This window comes from Scomber scombrus, chromosome 10 (genome assembly GCF_963691925.1).
Source record: "Scomber scombrus chromosome 10, fScoSco1.1, whole genome shotgun sequence".
NCBI lineage: Eukaryota > Metazoa > Chordata > Actinopteri > Scombriformes > Scombridae > Scomber > Scomber scombrus.
The window spans coordinates 26,492,960-26,512,148 of record NC_084979.1 but is presented as its reverse complement, the minus strand read 5'-3'; the positions used below and the strand labels follow the sequence as shown (position 1 = coordinate 26,512,148).

The following is a 19,189-nucleotide window of genomic DNA, read 5'->3' as shown; positions in this document are numbered from 1 at the left end:
ACTTTTCTATAAAAGTGTTTATTCAAATTTGACTTTTCACATCACAATAAAAAGGGACAAATCTGAATTGGTGGATCTTCTTTTTTTTCTCCTTTATCTTGGGCGATTCAGTCTATAAAGAGTCTGAAACCTCCCCTAAAAAAAGAAGAACAGGAGCCTGGGTACATTTAAGCATCACTATCCCGACAGTGAAAGAGGGCCGACTCAGCCATTGATGTTGTATAATCTGAATTTTAACAGTCGTATATAACTTCCACAAATCCAGGATCGAGACTGTGACAGACCATTCACTCTTTTTTCAGTGTGAATATCCCTTCAAATGTTCATAGTTTTGGAAGAAAAAAAAAAGAAGATATTTCAGCACAATCCAGATGGAAGTCCTTTTTTCAGCAGGTTTGAAAGGAAGCTCCCCAGATCCTCGTCCTGACAGAGAAAAACAGAACATAAAGTCAACACAGAGGCACAGCAGGAAACACTTTCACATGTCTAACTTGAATATGTGTTCAGTAACTGTATTACTCATCCGATTACTCATCTTCAGACCCCTTCGAGGGGTCGTTGACACCACACAGGGAACCACTGACACATTACACTTTACAGTTAAACCACTGATATTTTACACATCTTACACATATTCTACATATCATTATAAAAAATCTTTAAAGAGCTGTATCATGTCTAGTTCATATTTACTTGAAGAGAGAAAATCCTTGAAATTATAGTTTTTCAATATTAATTTGGTGAAGATAAAGAGCATAAATCAAGATGCTGAGCCGTTTCTGCTTTCTACCAGCTCCTGAGGAAATATCGGACTATGTTCATCAGCTAGTCTACAGTGAACGGTGTCTGTTTGCTGTTTGAGGCTGAACAGGTAGTGAACTCTGGGTTTTTAGAGCTTTTTCTGCCATGGTGTAGCCAAAAATGACACAATGAGCGCGCTGAGAGTGAAAAAACAAAACAGTAAAGTTGCAGCCGGACAGCAAAACAATGAGCTGAAACTCACTATAAAACTCACTATAAAGCTCTGTAAGTTGCATAGTCGATGATATTTCTCCACTTCTCGCATTAAACATTGTCATTAAACCCTAACCCTATCCCACACTATTATAGTAAAAATACAAATGATAGCAGTTTTTAGTTCTTATAGAGTAACTGATTATATTATATTCATGTTTAATAATGTCTTAAAAAGTACATTATTCCATATCTTGCCTATCAAATCTGTGAGACACTTTTGTTAGGGTATATAAGATCTTTTTTTAAAAACTCTGCCCTTTACGCATGGAACATATTAAGCCACCGAAACTGCTCTCTCTCTCCATTACACCTCTGCCTAAGTTTAATGGGCAGGTTTCCCCACCCTGAACTTTCATCTGCCTTTATCTTTCAAAGCCCCTATTTTGGTTTTCCTCAAGACTGTGTAGGCACAAACACACACTGTTATAACTTTAACCCCGTCTGGGGGTGTGGGGTGGGTTGACTGGTCTATTTACCCGTGCTGTGGTGAAAAGCACGTGGCACAGGAAACAACATGGGTTTGAAGCATCCCACAAGCTGTAGTGTCACTCTGCTTTTGCTAATTGTGGTCTAACAGACTCCCTCATTCTCTGCTGCTTTCATAACAGTTATAAACAAAAAGAAAAATAATAAATTCCTTAACGCTTCTGTTAGTTTTGTTGCATTTATTAGTGTTGCACAGTTTGGGTTCTTTGTTGTTTAACTGTATGGAGTTTAGCAACCTTCTAGCAAAGTCCTGCCCATTGTCAGTCTGAAAAAAGAGGTCTAATCAGGAAGTGAAATGTCCCCTCGAAAAATCCCCAAACCAGACCACATTACTGGAGAACTGTTGAGTGTCTGAGCAGGTGAGATGTGTGATTTCTAGTCTAGTCTTTTTCTAGTCTCGAAAATATGGAGGCAGTCAATAATTATACCAACTGGGAAGAAATATATTCCCAAATGAGGAGCTCAATGACTTCAAGTTGGTGGCATGAAGTGGTAATGAAAGCTTCAGGGAGACTGTTCAAGGTCTGTTTTTATAGTGTCTCGGAGTAGAAAATCAGTCATAACCAACCACAACAAATTTTTTGGTTCTAGTTTAAGGATTAAGAGCTTACTTCCTTATCTTGGGAAATTATTCTTATCACAGATGACATATGATGTAGGAGAAGTGAAAGAGGTGTCTGAATGTTTTCAGGCAGAAACAATCCATAATAGGAGAAATGTTTCATGATGTAAAAAAACACTCACTTTGATGAAAACTGAGGTATTTATGTGGCTGATTTCGTGCAGAGTGCAGAGGTGAACACATGCTGTCTCTGCAGAAACAGATCTTATTACAATCTTGTGACTTACTGCAAAAAATGTAGTTTTGCCACACTGCTGTTAGAGCCAACGACACAGCCAGTCATCAGAAATAATTCTTGACAATTTGCATAACTCGAGAGTCCAGAGAGCAGACTGAAGCTTTTACATTTAACACAATAATAAGTCCTTTAGCTGGAGTGAGAGGCTGCATAAAGAATCAGTATAAAATAAATAAATAAGGAGTTTTTTAGACTGTAAATGGTGCAGAGATATTACAGTTGAAAATGAGTATATGCTCCATTTAAAAGGGCCAATTTGTAAGATTTAGGGGCTCTATTGGCAGAAATGCAATATAATATTCATAAGTATGTTTTAATTAGTGTATAATCAGCTGAAACTAACAATCGTGTTTTCGTTACCTTACAATGAACTCTTTATATCTACAGAGGGGGCGGGTTCTCTTCCACAGAGCTAGCCATTAAAATCCTACACACTGGTCCTTTAATGGTCATGAAGGATATTTCCACTTAATTATAACACATACAATCTAATATGGGGTCTTATGTTTAATCTATTTATTTCAAATTATTCTTTTGACATTTTTGCCTTTTAGAGAAAAAAAGAGAGATGAAAGAGGGGTAAAGAGAGGGGTATAACAATCAATAAAAGTCTGTGGTTTGCATCTCAACTAACCAACCAACTTATATTTGAGAGATGAGTTCATATCGACACAATGTATTTCCCCAAGACTGGGCTGAAGCTATGAAATATATTTTCCCATCTTAAGGGGAGATAAAGTAGAAGATTTCATGCTCAAGCTATGTATTCATTTTAGTATATTGCTTTTGCATTTATAACATTGGTAACTAATTATTGTATGTACACGTACTCCCACGCAAAAATGGACTTCATCAGCTCTAAGTATCATAAAACAGCGATATCACACTACCAGTTGTCAAGCTTCATAAATAAATCTCAAGTCTTACTGAGGAGTGAGGAGCGGTTTGAGTCCTAGGTCAATTTTTTAGCCCGTTTCATAAGAGTGTTTCAGTGGCACTTGATACATTTCATATTCTTCTAATTTTAAATATTCTTTACATATTAAACTATTTTCTCACCAAAGACCAGGAAACTCAATTTTATGAAATCATATGCAGCAAACTGAACTGAGAGGTGTGAATATAGCTGTAGTGAGATGACAAAGATCCTTGTATCCTTGTATTGAGCAAAATAAAATTCCTCTTATGGGACAATAAAGATTTGAACTGAACTGAACTCAAAGCAACGGTGTGGATTTTTAAGTTAAGCCATTTAGATATCACTGTAAAATTAACTCAAGTGATACACAGACGATGCAAATGTGTTACCTGATAACTCCAGGACAGCAGTATGACCTTAGTTTTACTGTCTTCAGCGGAGGAGGAGACTTTGATGACGATAGACTCGACCATGACGGTGCCATCAGGGAGGTGCTGGATGGTGTAACCTTTTAACACGCTGAGGCATGTCAAATAAAAAAAATACAGGGGTTAACATCAGATATAATGTTACATGTCAAAAAATGCAGAGGAAATTAAGAGTGTCACTGAAATCACATTTTAGCTTTTAATTTACAATTTCTTAGACATTACAAATGAAACACACCATATGCTGCCTGTTTATGTTATTGATATGGACCTGAGGATGTGTCAAAATAAATAAAATAAAGGTTATAAATAAACCACAAATGGGAGTTGTTACTGTTTTCATGAATAATGTAGAGAAAATGTAAAAAATGCTGATGTGTTTCTGGTGAATTGCAAAATAATGCAGATGAGCGGATAAAAGCAGGAGGCTCAGTGACTTTAGTCCTCCTGTGGTGATACTCTCACCTCTTCAGGTGTGTGTAGATTCTGTTGAGCGTGTCCGGGTCGCTGTGAGGGTCTTGGAGCTGCACGCGGCAGGTGAAGCGTAACTGATGCTCGTTGAGGCCCAGCTCCTTCAGGGCCTGCTCCGACGACACCAGCTTCAGGCTCTGCGCTCAGGAAAAGACAACAAGGAGTTACATCATCATTGTTTAAAATTGTAATAACCAAATAAATCCAACTAGACTGCAGCTCAAAAAGTCTTTATAGCATCAAAAACCAGCAGTGCAATTAATGTACAAACATAGATAAGCAGCGTTTATTGTGTGCATGTAAAGGTGTGATAACAATAAACTTACATTTTCTTTCATGATCAGGGTTCCATGCATGGTGCGAGGTTTTTTAGGATCAGGTAGAGGCCCTGCAACAAGAATAGATTTGTACATAAATAAATACATTTTTTCGTGGAATAGCAGACAGTTTAACCTCTTTGGGACTACAAAAAATAAGAATCTGCTTGTTCATAATGTTCAGTGTGGGTGGGAGTTAAAAGGGAAAGATTTGTAGGCGTAAGGTGTGAAAACTGATGCTCTTATTTCTTGATTTTTGTTTATCTTGTTTTGGACCTTTGTGATTACATTAATTTAATACATTAATTCATTTCCTCTGTGGACTATCAAATGTGTATCCCTACCTCTATGTAATTATGTTTAATTCCTAATGAAAAAAAACACAAAATATAATAAATAAACATGTGATAAATGGAATAAAAACACATGCTGATGGTCAAAACTGGACAGAATAGTAAACACCGATCAAGTTGTGCACCTCAGAGCACTGAAACATTAAAGTCCATCCTGAGAAATGTAGATAATTTGCTCAAACGCAGTATTTCTACTGTTAAACTCACGATTATTGTGATTAAAGTTTTACAAGATGACATTTCAGAGAAGTAAAATCCTCATAAGTAATTTCTTAAAACCCTGTGCAGTGTTTTGCATCTAATAAACTTTTAAATTCATTAATCTGTTAATCAAACTAGCATTCCTGGATCATATTCCATCATTTCACTTTTTACCTGAAGCAACACACCAACACACCAACACATCTCCTCACATTTCTCTTCTTAAGTCAGGGCTGTTTTTGGTCTGACTGAGTAAACGTGCATTCGCAGGTATTTTGACTGGCCAACGCAGCAGCATGTGATGTTGCATTGTGCTGAAGAGAAAGTTGAACCAGCTTCAATATTTTTGCTGGATGACCTTGTGTGTGTGTGTGTGTGTGTGTGTGTGTGTGTGTGTGTGTGTGTGTGTGTGTGTGTGTGTGTGTGTGTGTGTGTATGTGTATGTGTGTGTGTGTGTGTATGTATGTGTGTGTGTGTGGGGGGGGTTTCTGCATTGAGCTTATCTGTCTAAAGCAGGCGTTACAGTTCTGAGCTTCAATCTTCTTCCAACTATCTGTTCTTCTTTCTGCCTCAGAGATCTGTGCTCTAACATAACATACGTAACCCTGTAGGAGAAGCCTTATTAATAACCTAGGGCTTAAACCAGCGTCATGGAGCCGAAACAATCAACAGAAAATTAATCTGGAACTATTTTTTATTAATCATTTTAGAGCAAAAATTAACTAGTTGTAGCTTCTCAATCGTGAATAAATTGCTTTTTTTTTAGTCCTCCATGAAAGCAAATTGAAGATTTGGGGGTTTTGGACCAATATGGAGCGGCATTTTTTCATTATTTTCATAAACCAAATTAATCATTTTAATTTAAAATAGAATCTGCAGATTAATTGATAATGAGAATATGATTACAGTATAACCAACACTATAGCCACAAGTTTCACTTCCAGTGAAATTTGTTGAACAGAAAGTTGAGAATGAAATTGGGGACTTCTAACTTCTGTACTCATACATGTGACGTCCTCATTGTACCTGATTTTAGAGTCGTATGACACTTACGTAAATGACATTTTCCATATGTATATATACATATATACTGTGGGTAACACTTGAAAATGTCACATAACACTTGAAAATGTCAGACCCAAAAAAACTTTGTGGGCTTCCTGTGCCAATCATCATTACTGAGCTTTATTACTCATTGGGTTAAACAAACAAATTCCCCTTTTAAGGTTACTAAACCATCAACAGAACAAACCTCCTAGAGCCATCTCCCTCTTGAGCAGGTTGAGCGACATATCCACAGGTACGCTGGGGTTAGTCGTTATAGTGGTCGTCTCTCCGTTGGCGGGCATGTAGCAATCAATGCCTGAAAAACATAACATATTAACACGACTGACAACTCCCTCTGCTCCTGCTGTCAGGTATGCACACACACTTATTTCTTTTAATGAGTTTAAAACTGTTGATGTGTGCAGGACAGGTCTACAGTCTCACTTACTAAACTCCTGTTCTATTTTGCCCTTGAGGAACTCCATCTTCACCGCCTCCCCGTGAACCAGCAGCATGTTACGAGGCTCGGCCATACGGATGAGCTGCATGATGCCCTTAGCGTCAGCGTGGGCACTGAAGGACATGTACTCCACCTGCAGCTTCACATCCAACTGCGGGAATCACAGAGAGATTAAGAGTCAGTGACTAGTGTTGTTTTTCACATGGATCAACAGGTCTTCTGGTTTTGGTTATTTTAGAAGGAATGTTTGAGAAATACTTATGTTCCCTTTGAGAGTTAGGAGAGAAAATCATATCCGTTTGTTAAATATGACGTTGGAGACAGGAGATGGTTAGCTTAGCTTAGCATTAAGACTGTTAACAGGAGACAACAGCTGTCCTGGCTCTGTTCAAAGGTTAAAAAAAGAAAGTCTGCACCTCTAAAGTATAATTTACATGTTAAATCACGTTTGTTCAATCAGTACCAAAACCAATGGGTAAAAACAACAATTTGTTGTATTATGAGCAGTTATGGACCATTTCTTTTGGCTGTGCTTGTTGCCTGGCGACCTGAAGGAGATAATAACACTCCAGGAAGTCACTGTGCCCAGTGCAGCATATAAGCTTGTTACTTGGGAGCTTTAAAGATGATGGCAGGCAGATTTTGGCATCAGTTCCCCCAGTTTCCAGTCTTTACAATAAGCAAAGTTAAGCTAATTGTCTTTTGGCTGTAACTTTTTTTTTTTAACATATACATATAACAGTGGTATCTCATTGTAACTTTCAGCAAGAATGGGAATAAGGTTAAATCTCAAATGTTGAATTATTCTTTCAATAATCTTTGAATTAAGAGATAAAAATCACAGGGAAGATGATTAGATCTGCAACGATAAGTCAGTTAATCAATTAGTTGAGAGACAGGAAATAACTGGCAACCAATTTTGGTCATGAAATAATTGTTTTAGTAATTTTTTGAATTTGAGGATGCCCTAAAGCCCTAAAGATGAGAAAACGATGGCATGTTTATCTGTTGAGCTGAAAGAAATCATTCAAGCGATAAAACACAGTATGATCTCATCACACACACATGGATGTCGAGGAAATTAAAAATAAAAGAATATAAAGAAAAATAAAAAAATCTCACTGTTGATCTTCCTTCCATCTCCAGTTTTCTTTGTCCATTTAAGATCTTGTGGCCGATTGTTCCTTGTACACAATACCCCGGCATGATTACCTACGAAAAGAAGACCAAGTTGTACGTCAAATATTTACATTTAAAAAAAACCATATACTTTAATTTCTTTAAGGGACTCACCATGTTCTTCTCATTGCCGGCCCATTTCTTGAAGATCTGCAACGACTGACCAGCGTGCAGCATACCTGGTGTAGCAAACACCACCTGAAAGGATTCATATTGTTTTATCAGCTGTGATATGAATTTTTGACCCTGAAACTTTTTTAATTAGAGAGTAAAAAACATGACTTACCATAGGTCCAGGATTGTCTGCGTAGGAGCGATCGAACGCCTTAATGTGCTTAAATTCAAACATGTTTCTCTGTACAAAAGTTTTTCGGATCTTCTGATTGGTCCACGTTATGAAAAGCTTGTAGTAATGATTAGCTTTCTCTGTCAGGCCGGTGGAGAAGTAGATTGGTGCCTTCAGGTTCATTCTCTCCCTGTGGGGTGACAAGGAGGTAATTACAGTGTCTACCCAATGACCCACCAATTAATGATGAAACAGTTAATATATCACCGTTATTCCATCAGGCTTAATAAAATGAATACAGCCATTTCAGGAAGCTGATATTTAAAAAAAAAAAGTCAAGACAATTAATGACAATCATGCATTACAATTATGTGCAATTTTACTCCAGATTGAAAGGACTTTCTATTTAATTGGAACACCAACAATTAAATAAAAGCGCTAAGCGAGGAAGCTGTGATCTTCTCGACCCATCGCTGTCTTTCATCACATTCACAAACTTATAATGGATGTTTAAGGACATATATATAAAAGTAGTTGGGAGCTTTTTTTAAATTTTGAACATTAAACCCTACCAAAATGTTTCCAACAGGATGCAGAGTTCTTGAGCTCTTCCGAGGGCGAAAACTGGAATGAGAACCTGGAAAAATAAGAAAGTAAAAATGAAACTGTGACAAAATATAAAAACTGAAATAAAACCAAAACTTTCAAATCAAAATATGGTGTTAAAACTAACTGCAACCATTACCTTTCCTCCTCTTTCTATGCTTTCATGCACTTTCTTCAAAAAGTCTCTCTCTCTGCATCTCTTCGAGTCTCGGATGGTGGTGGCATACGTGGACTCTGAGATGAGGATGTCTGGGCGGCACTTATCGATCCATGCGGCACTAAAGATATACAACACAGGGATGAAGAGGCTGTGCAGCATGTAGGCGTACACTCCAGCAGAAACACAGTAATAGAGTTCTCCATCTAGTCTCATATTACACTCTTATAATGTTGTTTAAAAAAGGATCAAAATCGATGCAGCAGAACCAGAGATAGTCTTTTTTTATTTAATGCTTTCTTCTTCCATTCTTCCTGATGCCTACATTACACACAATCACTCAACTCTACAGATTAGGGAGACTCGACACACAACTACAACCTGCAAGGAGATGATCAAGTGACTGACAGAGGCAGTTGAAGGTGTTGTGATCCTCTCCCTGCAGGTCGTAGTCGTCCATTGACAGTCTTTCTACAGATTTAGGCGTATTATAATAGACGCTAATGAAGCCTGGAGCTGCTAGCCTCAAGCAGAGACAAACAGTGGGCTACAAGGTCTGGTAACTAATGCTGCAACTAACAGTGATTTTCATTATCAATCTGTTTATAATTTTCTCGCTTAACTGATATGTCTATATAATGTCAGAAAAACATTGATCACTGTTTCCCAGAGCGCCAGGTGATGCTACAAATGTTTTCTTTTGGCCACAACAGTTATTAACCTGAAGATATTCAGTTTAATGTCAGAAAAAGAAACTAGAGAATATTCACATTTCAGGAGCTGGAATCAGAGAATATCCGGCATGATTGCTCAGAGGAAATTACTTATTTTCACTCATTCGCTCACCATATGTGTTTTTTACACATCTAAATAGTGCTGCAAAACAACAATGCATCTTAACAGAAAACACAGCAGAGCAGCAGCAGCTGTGACTGCTCTGTTTGTGTATCTCAAATGGAGGCGTTCAGGTACAGTAGGTCAACTGTGTTTTGGCAGTGCACAGAGCCCTATCACAGTGACTTATGTCTACATACAAACCTGACATGATTTGATTGAGTGTTGATCTATGTATTAAAATAATTAAGCTTCAAATTCTGTTTGCATGTAGTTTTGTATTCAACATAATACCTTATTATCTCAATGAAATGTACATGTGACACAAAAAAGCAATTAGTTATTTCCGCTGGTAAAAAATATTCTTGACCGGTGGATATTTTCATTTGCAGGCGAGTCAAAATGTTAACTTCACACACTGCCTTAAAACCCACTTTGATGTGTAATATTGTTGGATTCCCCCTTTAAATACAGTAAAAGTCACTTACCCTAAATGCCTGTCTGGTGTCATGTTATAGTCTCCCTGAAAATGAAAAAGCAGTTTTAAGTTATTCTTATGTGAGACTGTGCTTGTCAAATACACTGAGTCCAACACAGCGCAGGCTTGTTTACACTCACAGTGTAGACCACAGACTCTGATCCCACTTTGATGTGCACCATGGCAGCTCCCAGGACATGGCCTGCATAGTACGCCTTGATCTCCAGCTCATCATCCACCTGCCAACCAGCACAAAACAGAAAACAGCTTTATTTGCCATCAAAAGAGACGAGCAGCTGGTGCCGAGGTGATAAATAAGACGGATATCTGGGCACATGAAAAATCACATCAGCACAGCACCTGGACGGTTTGGTGGAGGTTCAAAGGTATCACTTTCTTCATGCAGTCCTTGATCATCTGCGAGGTGAAGAAGTTAGTTTCTCCCTTTTTGTCGACGCTGATCTTACGGAAATCTTCTAGCAAAATGGGACAAATAGCCTTAGTGGGATGGGTCATGTAGATGGGTCCGTCGTAGCCCACCATCTCACTCATGTAGGGCAGAGCGCCGCAGTGGTCCAAGTGGAAATGACTGAGAGAGGAACAAGGGAAGTCATGTTGAAATAACTGGATTGTTTTTACTTCTTTCATGAATTTAAAGTATGGTGCAAAAGTTTTAGGCACTTTTAGATTCTTAACAATAATGCAACACCACCAGGGAGGCGTCTCAAATTTATTCTGCAGCATGACAAAGAGCCCAAACATCAAGCCAGAATCATAAATAACTACATCGATAAGGAGTCTTGCAGCAGATGGTTTGACCCCCACAGAGCCCTGATCTAAAACATAATGTAGTCAGTCTGGGATTAACATGATGAGACAGAAGCAGAGGAACCAATGGGCGGCTGTGGCTCAGGAGGTAGAGCGGTCGTCCTCCAATTGGAAGATTGGCGGTTTGATTCCCGGCTCCTCCAGTCTACATGTCGATGTGTCCTTGGGCAAGACACTTAACCCCTAATTGCTCCCGTTGCTGTGCCAACGGTGTATGAATGCGAGTGAATGGTTAGCTTCCTCCTGATGTGCAGGTTGGCACCCTGCGTGGTAGCTGCCTGCCATCAGTGTATGAATGTGTGTGAATGGGGTGAATGAGCTGTAGTGTAAAGCGCTTTGAGTGGTCGAAAAGACTAGAAAGGCGCTATATAAGTACAGTCCATTTACCATTTACCATTTACGAAGATGGAGGAACAACCGACCTACCAAAGGCTGTTTTAAAGCCAAAACTGCTCACAACAAATACTGATTTAATTTAAGTGTTTTCTGTTTACTGAACTTTACTTTTAGTGTCTAAAACTTTTGCACAGTACTGTATATATAAGAGATGACATGTTAGATATGTAAACAAACCTGATGATCACACAGTCCAAATAGTCCGTCAGGCGCCCATTCTGGATTATGTAGGAAAAATCTGGGAACCGTCTCTGAAATGACAGATTTACACTCAACTGTGATTACACTGTAGAAAAAAACAACTACACACAAGGTACAAAACATATGAGACTCAAAAAGGAAATGGAAAAAAATGAATATTTTTATGGTCTTGTGACAAAAAAAAAAAAAAAAAATTAATCAAGAAAATAACCAGCAGTTTAACTGATAAAAAAAAAAACCCCGTTAGTTGCAGCCCTGATGTCTATAAAGCCAAACAAATTTGGAACCAGACTAAAGAAACCAGAAATTGTTTACACTTGAGAACCTGGAATCAGAGAATTTGGAAAATGTAAGGTATCTACCGAAGTAAATCGATACCAAGTAGTATCGAAACGTCTCTCCCGTCCAACGATACCGGCAATTGATCCTTTTTGCACCCAGAGCTATCTAAATATTTGTAGAAACCTGCTCACACCCAATCAACACAAGCTCCAACGGTTGTAGTATTTTGAACATTTTGCCTCCTAAGTATTATGCAAGCACACATTCATGACTTTTATTTGCCAGCATGTGCATCTATGCACATACACACATACATTGATTTAAAAGTGTGTGTGATGTATGCTGTGATCCACATGCTGATTTTGAGCATGTTTGTATTTGATAAATATTAAATATTAATAATTTAAAGATATGGAGGAGTGGTGCCATTTAATGCAATTTAATGCTTCTATTCAAATGACGGGTATCGAATGAAGTACTCAATTGGTATCAGCATCAATTTAAGGGTACTTGGATTGATATTGGTATCTTAAAGTTGTTAACTACACACAGCCCTACTAATCACTCCAGCTCTATTATTAAACCAAACCAATGAAAATCCCTGACACACTATACATCTGTTGTTTTTGCCTCTTCACTCACATCGTCGTTGTATCCCATGTGCATGCCACAGTCCAGCATGATGTTTTTGCCTCCGATAGAGACGAGGATGCAGCTGCGGCCGACATCCTGTCCAGCACCTTGGAGAGAGAACAACTTAAGTTGAGCTGACTGAAAACTTAAAAACACAACAGACAGTAAACGCACCACCAGCATGAACACTGACTTTAGCTTCTGCTGCTAACAGCTGCAGCAAAACAGTACAACTATTAAACTAGAGCTGTTTTTAGATCACTTTAAACAGCAAATACACGCGTTATTCCTACTCAAATATGTCTGCACACTTATTGACGAAATAAAATCAAAGTTAAGTACGCAGTTAATGTTGACGGAACTAGCTTTGTAAATGCTAAGTAGCTCTGTACTCACCCAGCGGTGTTACTTTAATTTCAGGCATGTTTTCTCATCAGAGCAGCTTGTTTCTGCAGTTAAATGAGGGTCAGTAAGTAAACACTGACGTCCTGACTCCTTACGATGAATTACGACTAGTTTATAAAGAAATACGTATTGTTTAGCTTGTTGTATACATGTGGATATTTCATGTAGTCTTCACATCAGTGTCAAACTACCCGCTTTAAGACTTCCGATACTTCCGATGTCAAAATAAAAGCCCTGTTAGTAACTAGACTGTCACTCAAAGATCAGCTTCACTTGTTGTTTGAAGCAGGGGCGATTTTAGACCCCTTTTTATAGGTGCTCAAGTACCCCTAAATTTTATCTCTGCGCCCTTAAAAATAAATAAATTATCATTGTATTTTTTCTCCCCTAAAAATTCAAATAGTTTTATTTTCTAGTAAAACTTTGGATAGTTCTGTAATTAATATTCTCTCAGCGCTCATTAACTATCTTAGGGTCCTCTCTGTGGAAATCGGTGATTGTTTATTCTGAGCCATTATTATTATTATACACTATAGTAGACCACTCTACTATGTATTAATATTTCTTCCTGTAATTTATGTTATCCAGTGAAATGAGTCATTTAGCCTGGGGTTTGAACATGTGTATGTTACATTGTCATTAGGAGCTAAGCCCCTCTAAAGGTCTGATCCTAGAATTGCCCCTGGTTTAAAGTTTACATCTCTGCAAAAAATGTATTTAAAAGTCCATCTGAAGCTATATTTAAAATCTAAAAAAGATGACAATAAAACATAAAAGGTTAAATTCCCAAATATCATAAATAAAAGGACCAGTGTGTATAATTTAGTGAGCACTGAATCAATTTTATTGTCACTTCTAAATATACTCAGCATACACAGAAGTGAAATGCTGTTCTCGACCAATCAGTCATTTTCCATATTTAAAAACAGGCAAACAAAAGACATTTAAAACATTAAAAAAAAACACAAAAACTTAAAATCATATAAAAAGAGCAGCTTTTAAAGAAAAGTGCTGATGTGTTTATGAGCAATTTGGTTAAAGGACAGGTAGGTAGTGCTGATGTATTTAAGTGCTGGTGCATTTGTCTCCAGATGTGTCATCACATGGTGTAGATCTTGGACAGATGGTCCAGATGGCAAGAGTGCAAAGAGGTGGTGGGAGGGATGAGAGGGGTCAGTCATTATGTTGATGGCCTTTCTGACACACCGATCCCTTTAGATGTCCTCTATGGAGGGGAGAGAGACACCTGTGATCTTTCCAGCTGCTCTCACTGTTTTCTGCAGAGACTTCTGGTCAGTGGCTGTACAGAGATGAATTGTGTTAAGAGTGAGGTTGCAACAAGCTGAATTTTTCCCCTCTTTCTTTCTCTCTCTCAACTCCAACTGGTCAAGGCAGATGGCCGCCCACCTAGAGCTCAGTTCTGCTTGATTTTTCTTCACATTTAAAGGGGAGTTTTTTCCTTGCAGCTGTCGCCAAGTTGCTTGCTCACGAGGGAGAATGTTGTTTCTCTGCCACAGAAGCAAATAAGAGGCACATGGATCTGTAATTAATTCAATTCAATTCAAAAAGACTATATTTGTCTCTTAGGGGCAATTTGCAGAGGCATGTAGAGCAGCACAGTCAGCAAACAGCAAAATACAGGACAATTTAAAGAACATGTAAAAAGCAAAACATTATGATAATAATGATAATGATACAAGCATGATAATATCATTAGTGCAATAAAAGTCAAATGCAGTATATTGTACTGATGTGATGTGCATGTCATTGTCTGATTTACCAGCAAAAATAATAATAATAATAATAATAATAATAATAATAATAATAATAATAATAATAATAATAATAATAATAATAATAATAATAATAATAATAATACATTTATTTTGTAACACACTTTACATTTGAAGCAAATCTCAAAGTACAAGGAAAAAGCATCAATATGTTTTATTGTTTTTTATCTATAATTTATTTTATCAATTCATTTTTGTTACTTCCACCCCTCATACTGCTAAGCCTATTTCAGTGTTTATTTGGAGGCGTCCAAAACTATTGTTTTAAATCAGTTATAAAAAAACGGTGAACTTGCCCTTTAACTACTAACGCTTTTAATTTGAAGGCAACGTCACCAATTTCCGGCGTTTCCCCGGCTCGACTCTGCGGCTGCGCAGTAGCAGCGGATTAGAGAGGACGACCTGCAGACTCACGGAGAAACAGAGAGAAATGCTTAATTTTCTTTTCACTTTGAAGTTTTCTCGCAGGTAACGCTGTGTTATTAGACTCTTAACTTCAGTGCGGACATTTGTTATCGATCTCAGGCTCGTTGGCGGCCCCTTAAACACATTTTCTCATTAATTTATCGTTTGTTGGTTCATCTGTCAGCAGCACTTCCTGATAGACACCATGGCTGATTCTGTGGCTGTAGACGATCAGAAATTCTGCTTAAAGGAGGTGCTCAACACTTTTAAACTGTGTCTGTCAGAAAATAAAGAAGTCTACCTTGAACACTACGTTGCTGGCTGGCGTGGACTAATAAAGTAAGTCATTAAGGGTTCAATCTTGTAACACATATAGGATATATGACTCCTTTTAGACTCGTTTTTGTGTAGATTGATACTATTTTCAAGGCACTTACAGTATGACTATACTGTGCATTATCTATAGGGCTGCAACTATCAATTAGTTTCATTATCAGTTTATCTGTCAATTATTTTTCTTGATTAATTGATTAGTTGTTTGGTCAATAACATGCCAGAAAAAGGAGGGAAATGTCAATGCCTGTTTCCAAAAGCCAAAGATAAAACTCATTAAATTTTTTCTCCACAACCCAAATGAACTTTAGGGATTTCTTTAACTATAAAAAATGACAGTCTAAAAAATCTACTGTCAAGATAGTTGGTAATTCATTTTCTGTTCATAGACTAATGGATTATTCAGACTAATCATTGCAGCTCTTGTTCATACAAAACTTGCTTTATGTGTCTATAAAGGGTCATATCAGCCAATAGGTTGGGCACCAGTGCTTTAGCTTTTCATAATCCTCACATGATAAAGTCACATGATTGTAGAAATCATGCAGTGCCACCTCGCCAAATACAAAAGTGTGGGACTAACCAGGGCACAAAATAAGCACCACTGAAGTACTGGTAAGATATGCAAGTGGCTCGTAAAATGTGAGGATTCACTAGCCATTTGGCTGGTGGACAAAAAAGTTAATTTTGCACCCTGGGATAAACACATAAACATAAAACCTTGTGGTAATAAAAAAGCTAAACTTCAAAGGAACTAAGTGACAACTACACTTCAGTCTAAAAGTACGGTCAATCTGTGTGTGTTAAAGTGAAGAATGGGGAAAGCACTGACTCAGTTACAGCTGCAACTAATTATTATTTTTTATTATCAGTTGATCTAAGAGTTGTCAGGAAATAGTGAAAATGCAAATTTTAATTACTGACATACCAAAATGATGTTTTGTTTTGTCTGATCAAGAGCCTGAAATCCAAAGTTGTTCAGTTTATTGTCATCTATGAAACAGAAAAGCATCAAATCATCACATTTGAGAAGCATTTTGCTTAAAAAAAAGACTAAAATGGTCATTCAGCTATCAAAATATTTGCAGATTAAATATCTGTAATTGATTATTGCAGCTCTAGCTTGCTACTTTCAGCTGTAACATTCTATTTAATGTCACTGATATATCAACTCTCTGTCTTTCTTCATCCCATTAACAGGTTTCTGAACAGCTTGGGAAGCGTCTTTGGCTTCATTTCCAAGGATGCTGTCAACAAGATCCAGATCTTGGTGAACCACATGAATGATGAGAATGGATCCCAGTACGTCACCGTCCAGTCGATGGTAAAATATGAGCTGGAGAACGAACTGGTCGACCTCACCAAGCGAGGCAGCCACCCTGAGTCCGGCTGCCGCACTCTGCTTAGGCTCCACCGTGCGCTGAGGTGGCTGGAGCTCTTCTTGGAGCGTCTCCGTACCAGCAACGAGGACTCTAAGACCTCTGTCATGTGTGCGGAGGCCTACAACGAGTCCCTCTCCCAGCACCATCCTTGGGTGGTCCGTAAAGCCGCGGGCATGGCCTTCTGCATGCTTCCCGGTCGCCTCTCGTTCTTTGAAGTGATGAATGTAGGCCAGCCGGAGCAGGTCGTAGCCATGCTGGGGGAAGCTCTGCCTCTCATCTCTGAGGTGTATCAGATCACAGAGGACCTTTATGCTCAACATAACCTGCTGGAATTACCTTAGAGGGAAAGGAGTGCTATGATTTGCCACTTCATACATGACAGGATTAAGTTCCTGATGACTGGCTGTCAAACTAGCTGCTGCTACAGTTTGGTGATTTGAGGGATGTGTATTATCTGTACAATGTTGTGCACAAACATAATTTCACTCATTAATGTGTACTGACTGCATTCCCTCTTTTTAATATAAAACTACTGTTAATTACACAGCTGCATGTTGATATTTACTCTCTAATGCACTTCTGATCTTTTTAATCATCATCTTGTACTTTTAGATTTTTTAAAATTTAAATAGATAAAAGGAAACTACAGTGGAGTCCAGAAGTCTTTGGTCAATGCTAAAAGCTGCTTGTCTTTAACCATTTATCAAACTGCTTATTTGGAGATATATTAATTAGAGCTGGTACCAATCATTTTTATATATTAGAAAAATACTCATATCAGATAATATAAGAAAATCTTTTTGCACCCTAAAGGTTTCTGAAGATCACAGCTATTTCATTTAGATATTAACACATTTATGCTGCTGTCACACAGCTAGAATTGCTCTTTTTTAAGATTAAATGATGCAATTTTGGTCGCCTTAACAATAAATAAATACAACAATACACAAACATTACAGTTAAAAGACTATTAGTAAACTTTAGCTTTAATATGAGAGCAGCAGTTTTCAAACTTCAACAATGACGAAAAAGTCAAAACATGCCAAACTACACCAACATATTAAAACCAACAAAACTAAAATATACTGAGAGAATTTTACTTTCACTAATTTTATTCTTTTTTTTTTTGAATAATCTCGCTTTAGTTTTTTTGGGTAAATAATGAAACAAAAGTTGTTGGTAGTGGACTCAGAGTTGTTAACCCCACTGTTAATGATCTCAATATTTCATTTACTGTATAAATGATAAAACGTGCTATGTTTATAGCTGATGTTAAAGTTTTAAGGTAAATGTACTGATAATGGGTTTCTCATTATTTGAAGTGAATTGTGTATTGTTTTACAATAATATATATTGTGTGTGTATATATACATACATGGTTACTTCAAACTGAAATATCTGGTTACATAAACAGTGTATCTTAACACAAAACGTCCACCTGATGGTTGTTAATGATGTTAAATTGATTTTTTACAACTGATTATTGATCCATGTCAGAAACACTTTGGTCTGTTACCTGAGAACCGTTTGTTACCTGTTGTCTGAAGTAGATGAGTAGGTAATTTCACTTTGAACACGTCATGTTTTTATAATAGTTATATAACTTTGGTCATAAAACGTCCACAGCACATTACTGTTGAATATTTCAATCCTCGTGTTTTGTTGGCATTGGGTTTATTTCCTTGTTGTAAAAATGAAATTAAAAAAATGAAAATAATCAACCATTTTCCTCTTACTTTATTAAAGCCCAACATGAAGCACTAACCCTTCCCTCTGTCACAACTTGCACATTTTATAAAGGTGGCAAAATATATAAATGACCGTGGAGCTTCGTTATTACACCAAATAAACATATATATCCATTGTATAGGCTATAACCAGTAGTGGAAGAAGTAGTAAGATCTTTAAAAGTAGAAATACCACAGCATGAAACACTGCATTAAAAATATGGCAAATATGTAAAAGTATTAGTTGCAAAATGTACTTTTGGAAAGACTGCTCTGATTATCTGTAATATTTTACAGAGTAGACTGAAACTTGAATATTCATCAATACAGTTATTGAGTGTAATGGGAATTCTTATTATTCATCATCTCTGATACAAATGAGTAACTATTTCATATGATTAGGTGTATGTGTGTGTCATAGTCTGCTGATTGAGTGAACATCATGTATGTTAAAATCTACTGACTAACCATTGTCCTGATTTTACAACACATTATGACTATTGTGTTTACATTGTTCTGATGGTAGAACAAGGTCAACCTTTTACAAGATAATGTATATAATCTGACAACTTCTCCTGCTCTTCATTCATGCCATCTCAGCAAAGAAAATGTGTAATTACATTATATTTACTCATGAAAATGTTGATTACAAAGGAGGTTACATCTCAAGTCAGACCTTTAAGATATTGCTATTTTTAAAATATT

The 19,189-nt window shown here is 37.3% G+C and overlaps 2 protein-coding genes across 2 annotated transcripts; one reads left to right on the top strand and one right to left on the bottom strand.

Annotated features, from left to right (window-relative positions):
* Positions 1-4: 4 nt before the first annotated feature.
* Positions 5-13,026, bottom strand: ints11 (integrator complex subunit 11). The gene is made up of 17 exons (XM_062427971.1): positions 12,836-13,026; positions 12,449-12,546; positions 11,501-11,574; positions 10,460-10,688; positions 10,240-10,338; positions 10,110-10,144; positions 8,770-8,908; positions 8,597-8,661; positions 8,025-8,214; positions 7,853-7,936; positions 7,682-7,771; positions 6,548-6,710; positions 6,305-6,415; positions 4,508-4,569; positions 4,176-4,318; positions 3,672-3,801; positions 5-423 (listed from the first exon to the last, which is right to left on the bottom strand). The coding sequence occupies exons 1-17, from the start codon at positions 12,861-12,863 to the stop codon at positions 358-360; spliced, it is 1,806 nt and encodes a 601-aa protein (XP_062283955.1). The 5' UTR covers positions 12,864-13,026; the 3' UTR covers positions 5-357.
* A 2,030-nt stretch (positions 13,027-15,056) lies between these two features.
* On the top strand, positions 15,057-18,408 carry cptp (ceramide-1-phosphate transfer protein). Its single transcript, XM_062427570.1, has 2 exons — positions 15,057-15,381; positions 16,576-18,408. Exons 1-2 carry the CDS (start codon positions 15,248-15,250, stop codon positions 17,096-17,098), a joined length of 657 nt encoding a protein of 218 aa, XP_062283554.1. The 5' UTR covers positions 15,057-15,247; the 3' UTR covers positions 17,099-18,408.
* Positions 18,409-19,189: the final 781 nt, after the last annotated feature.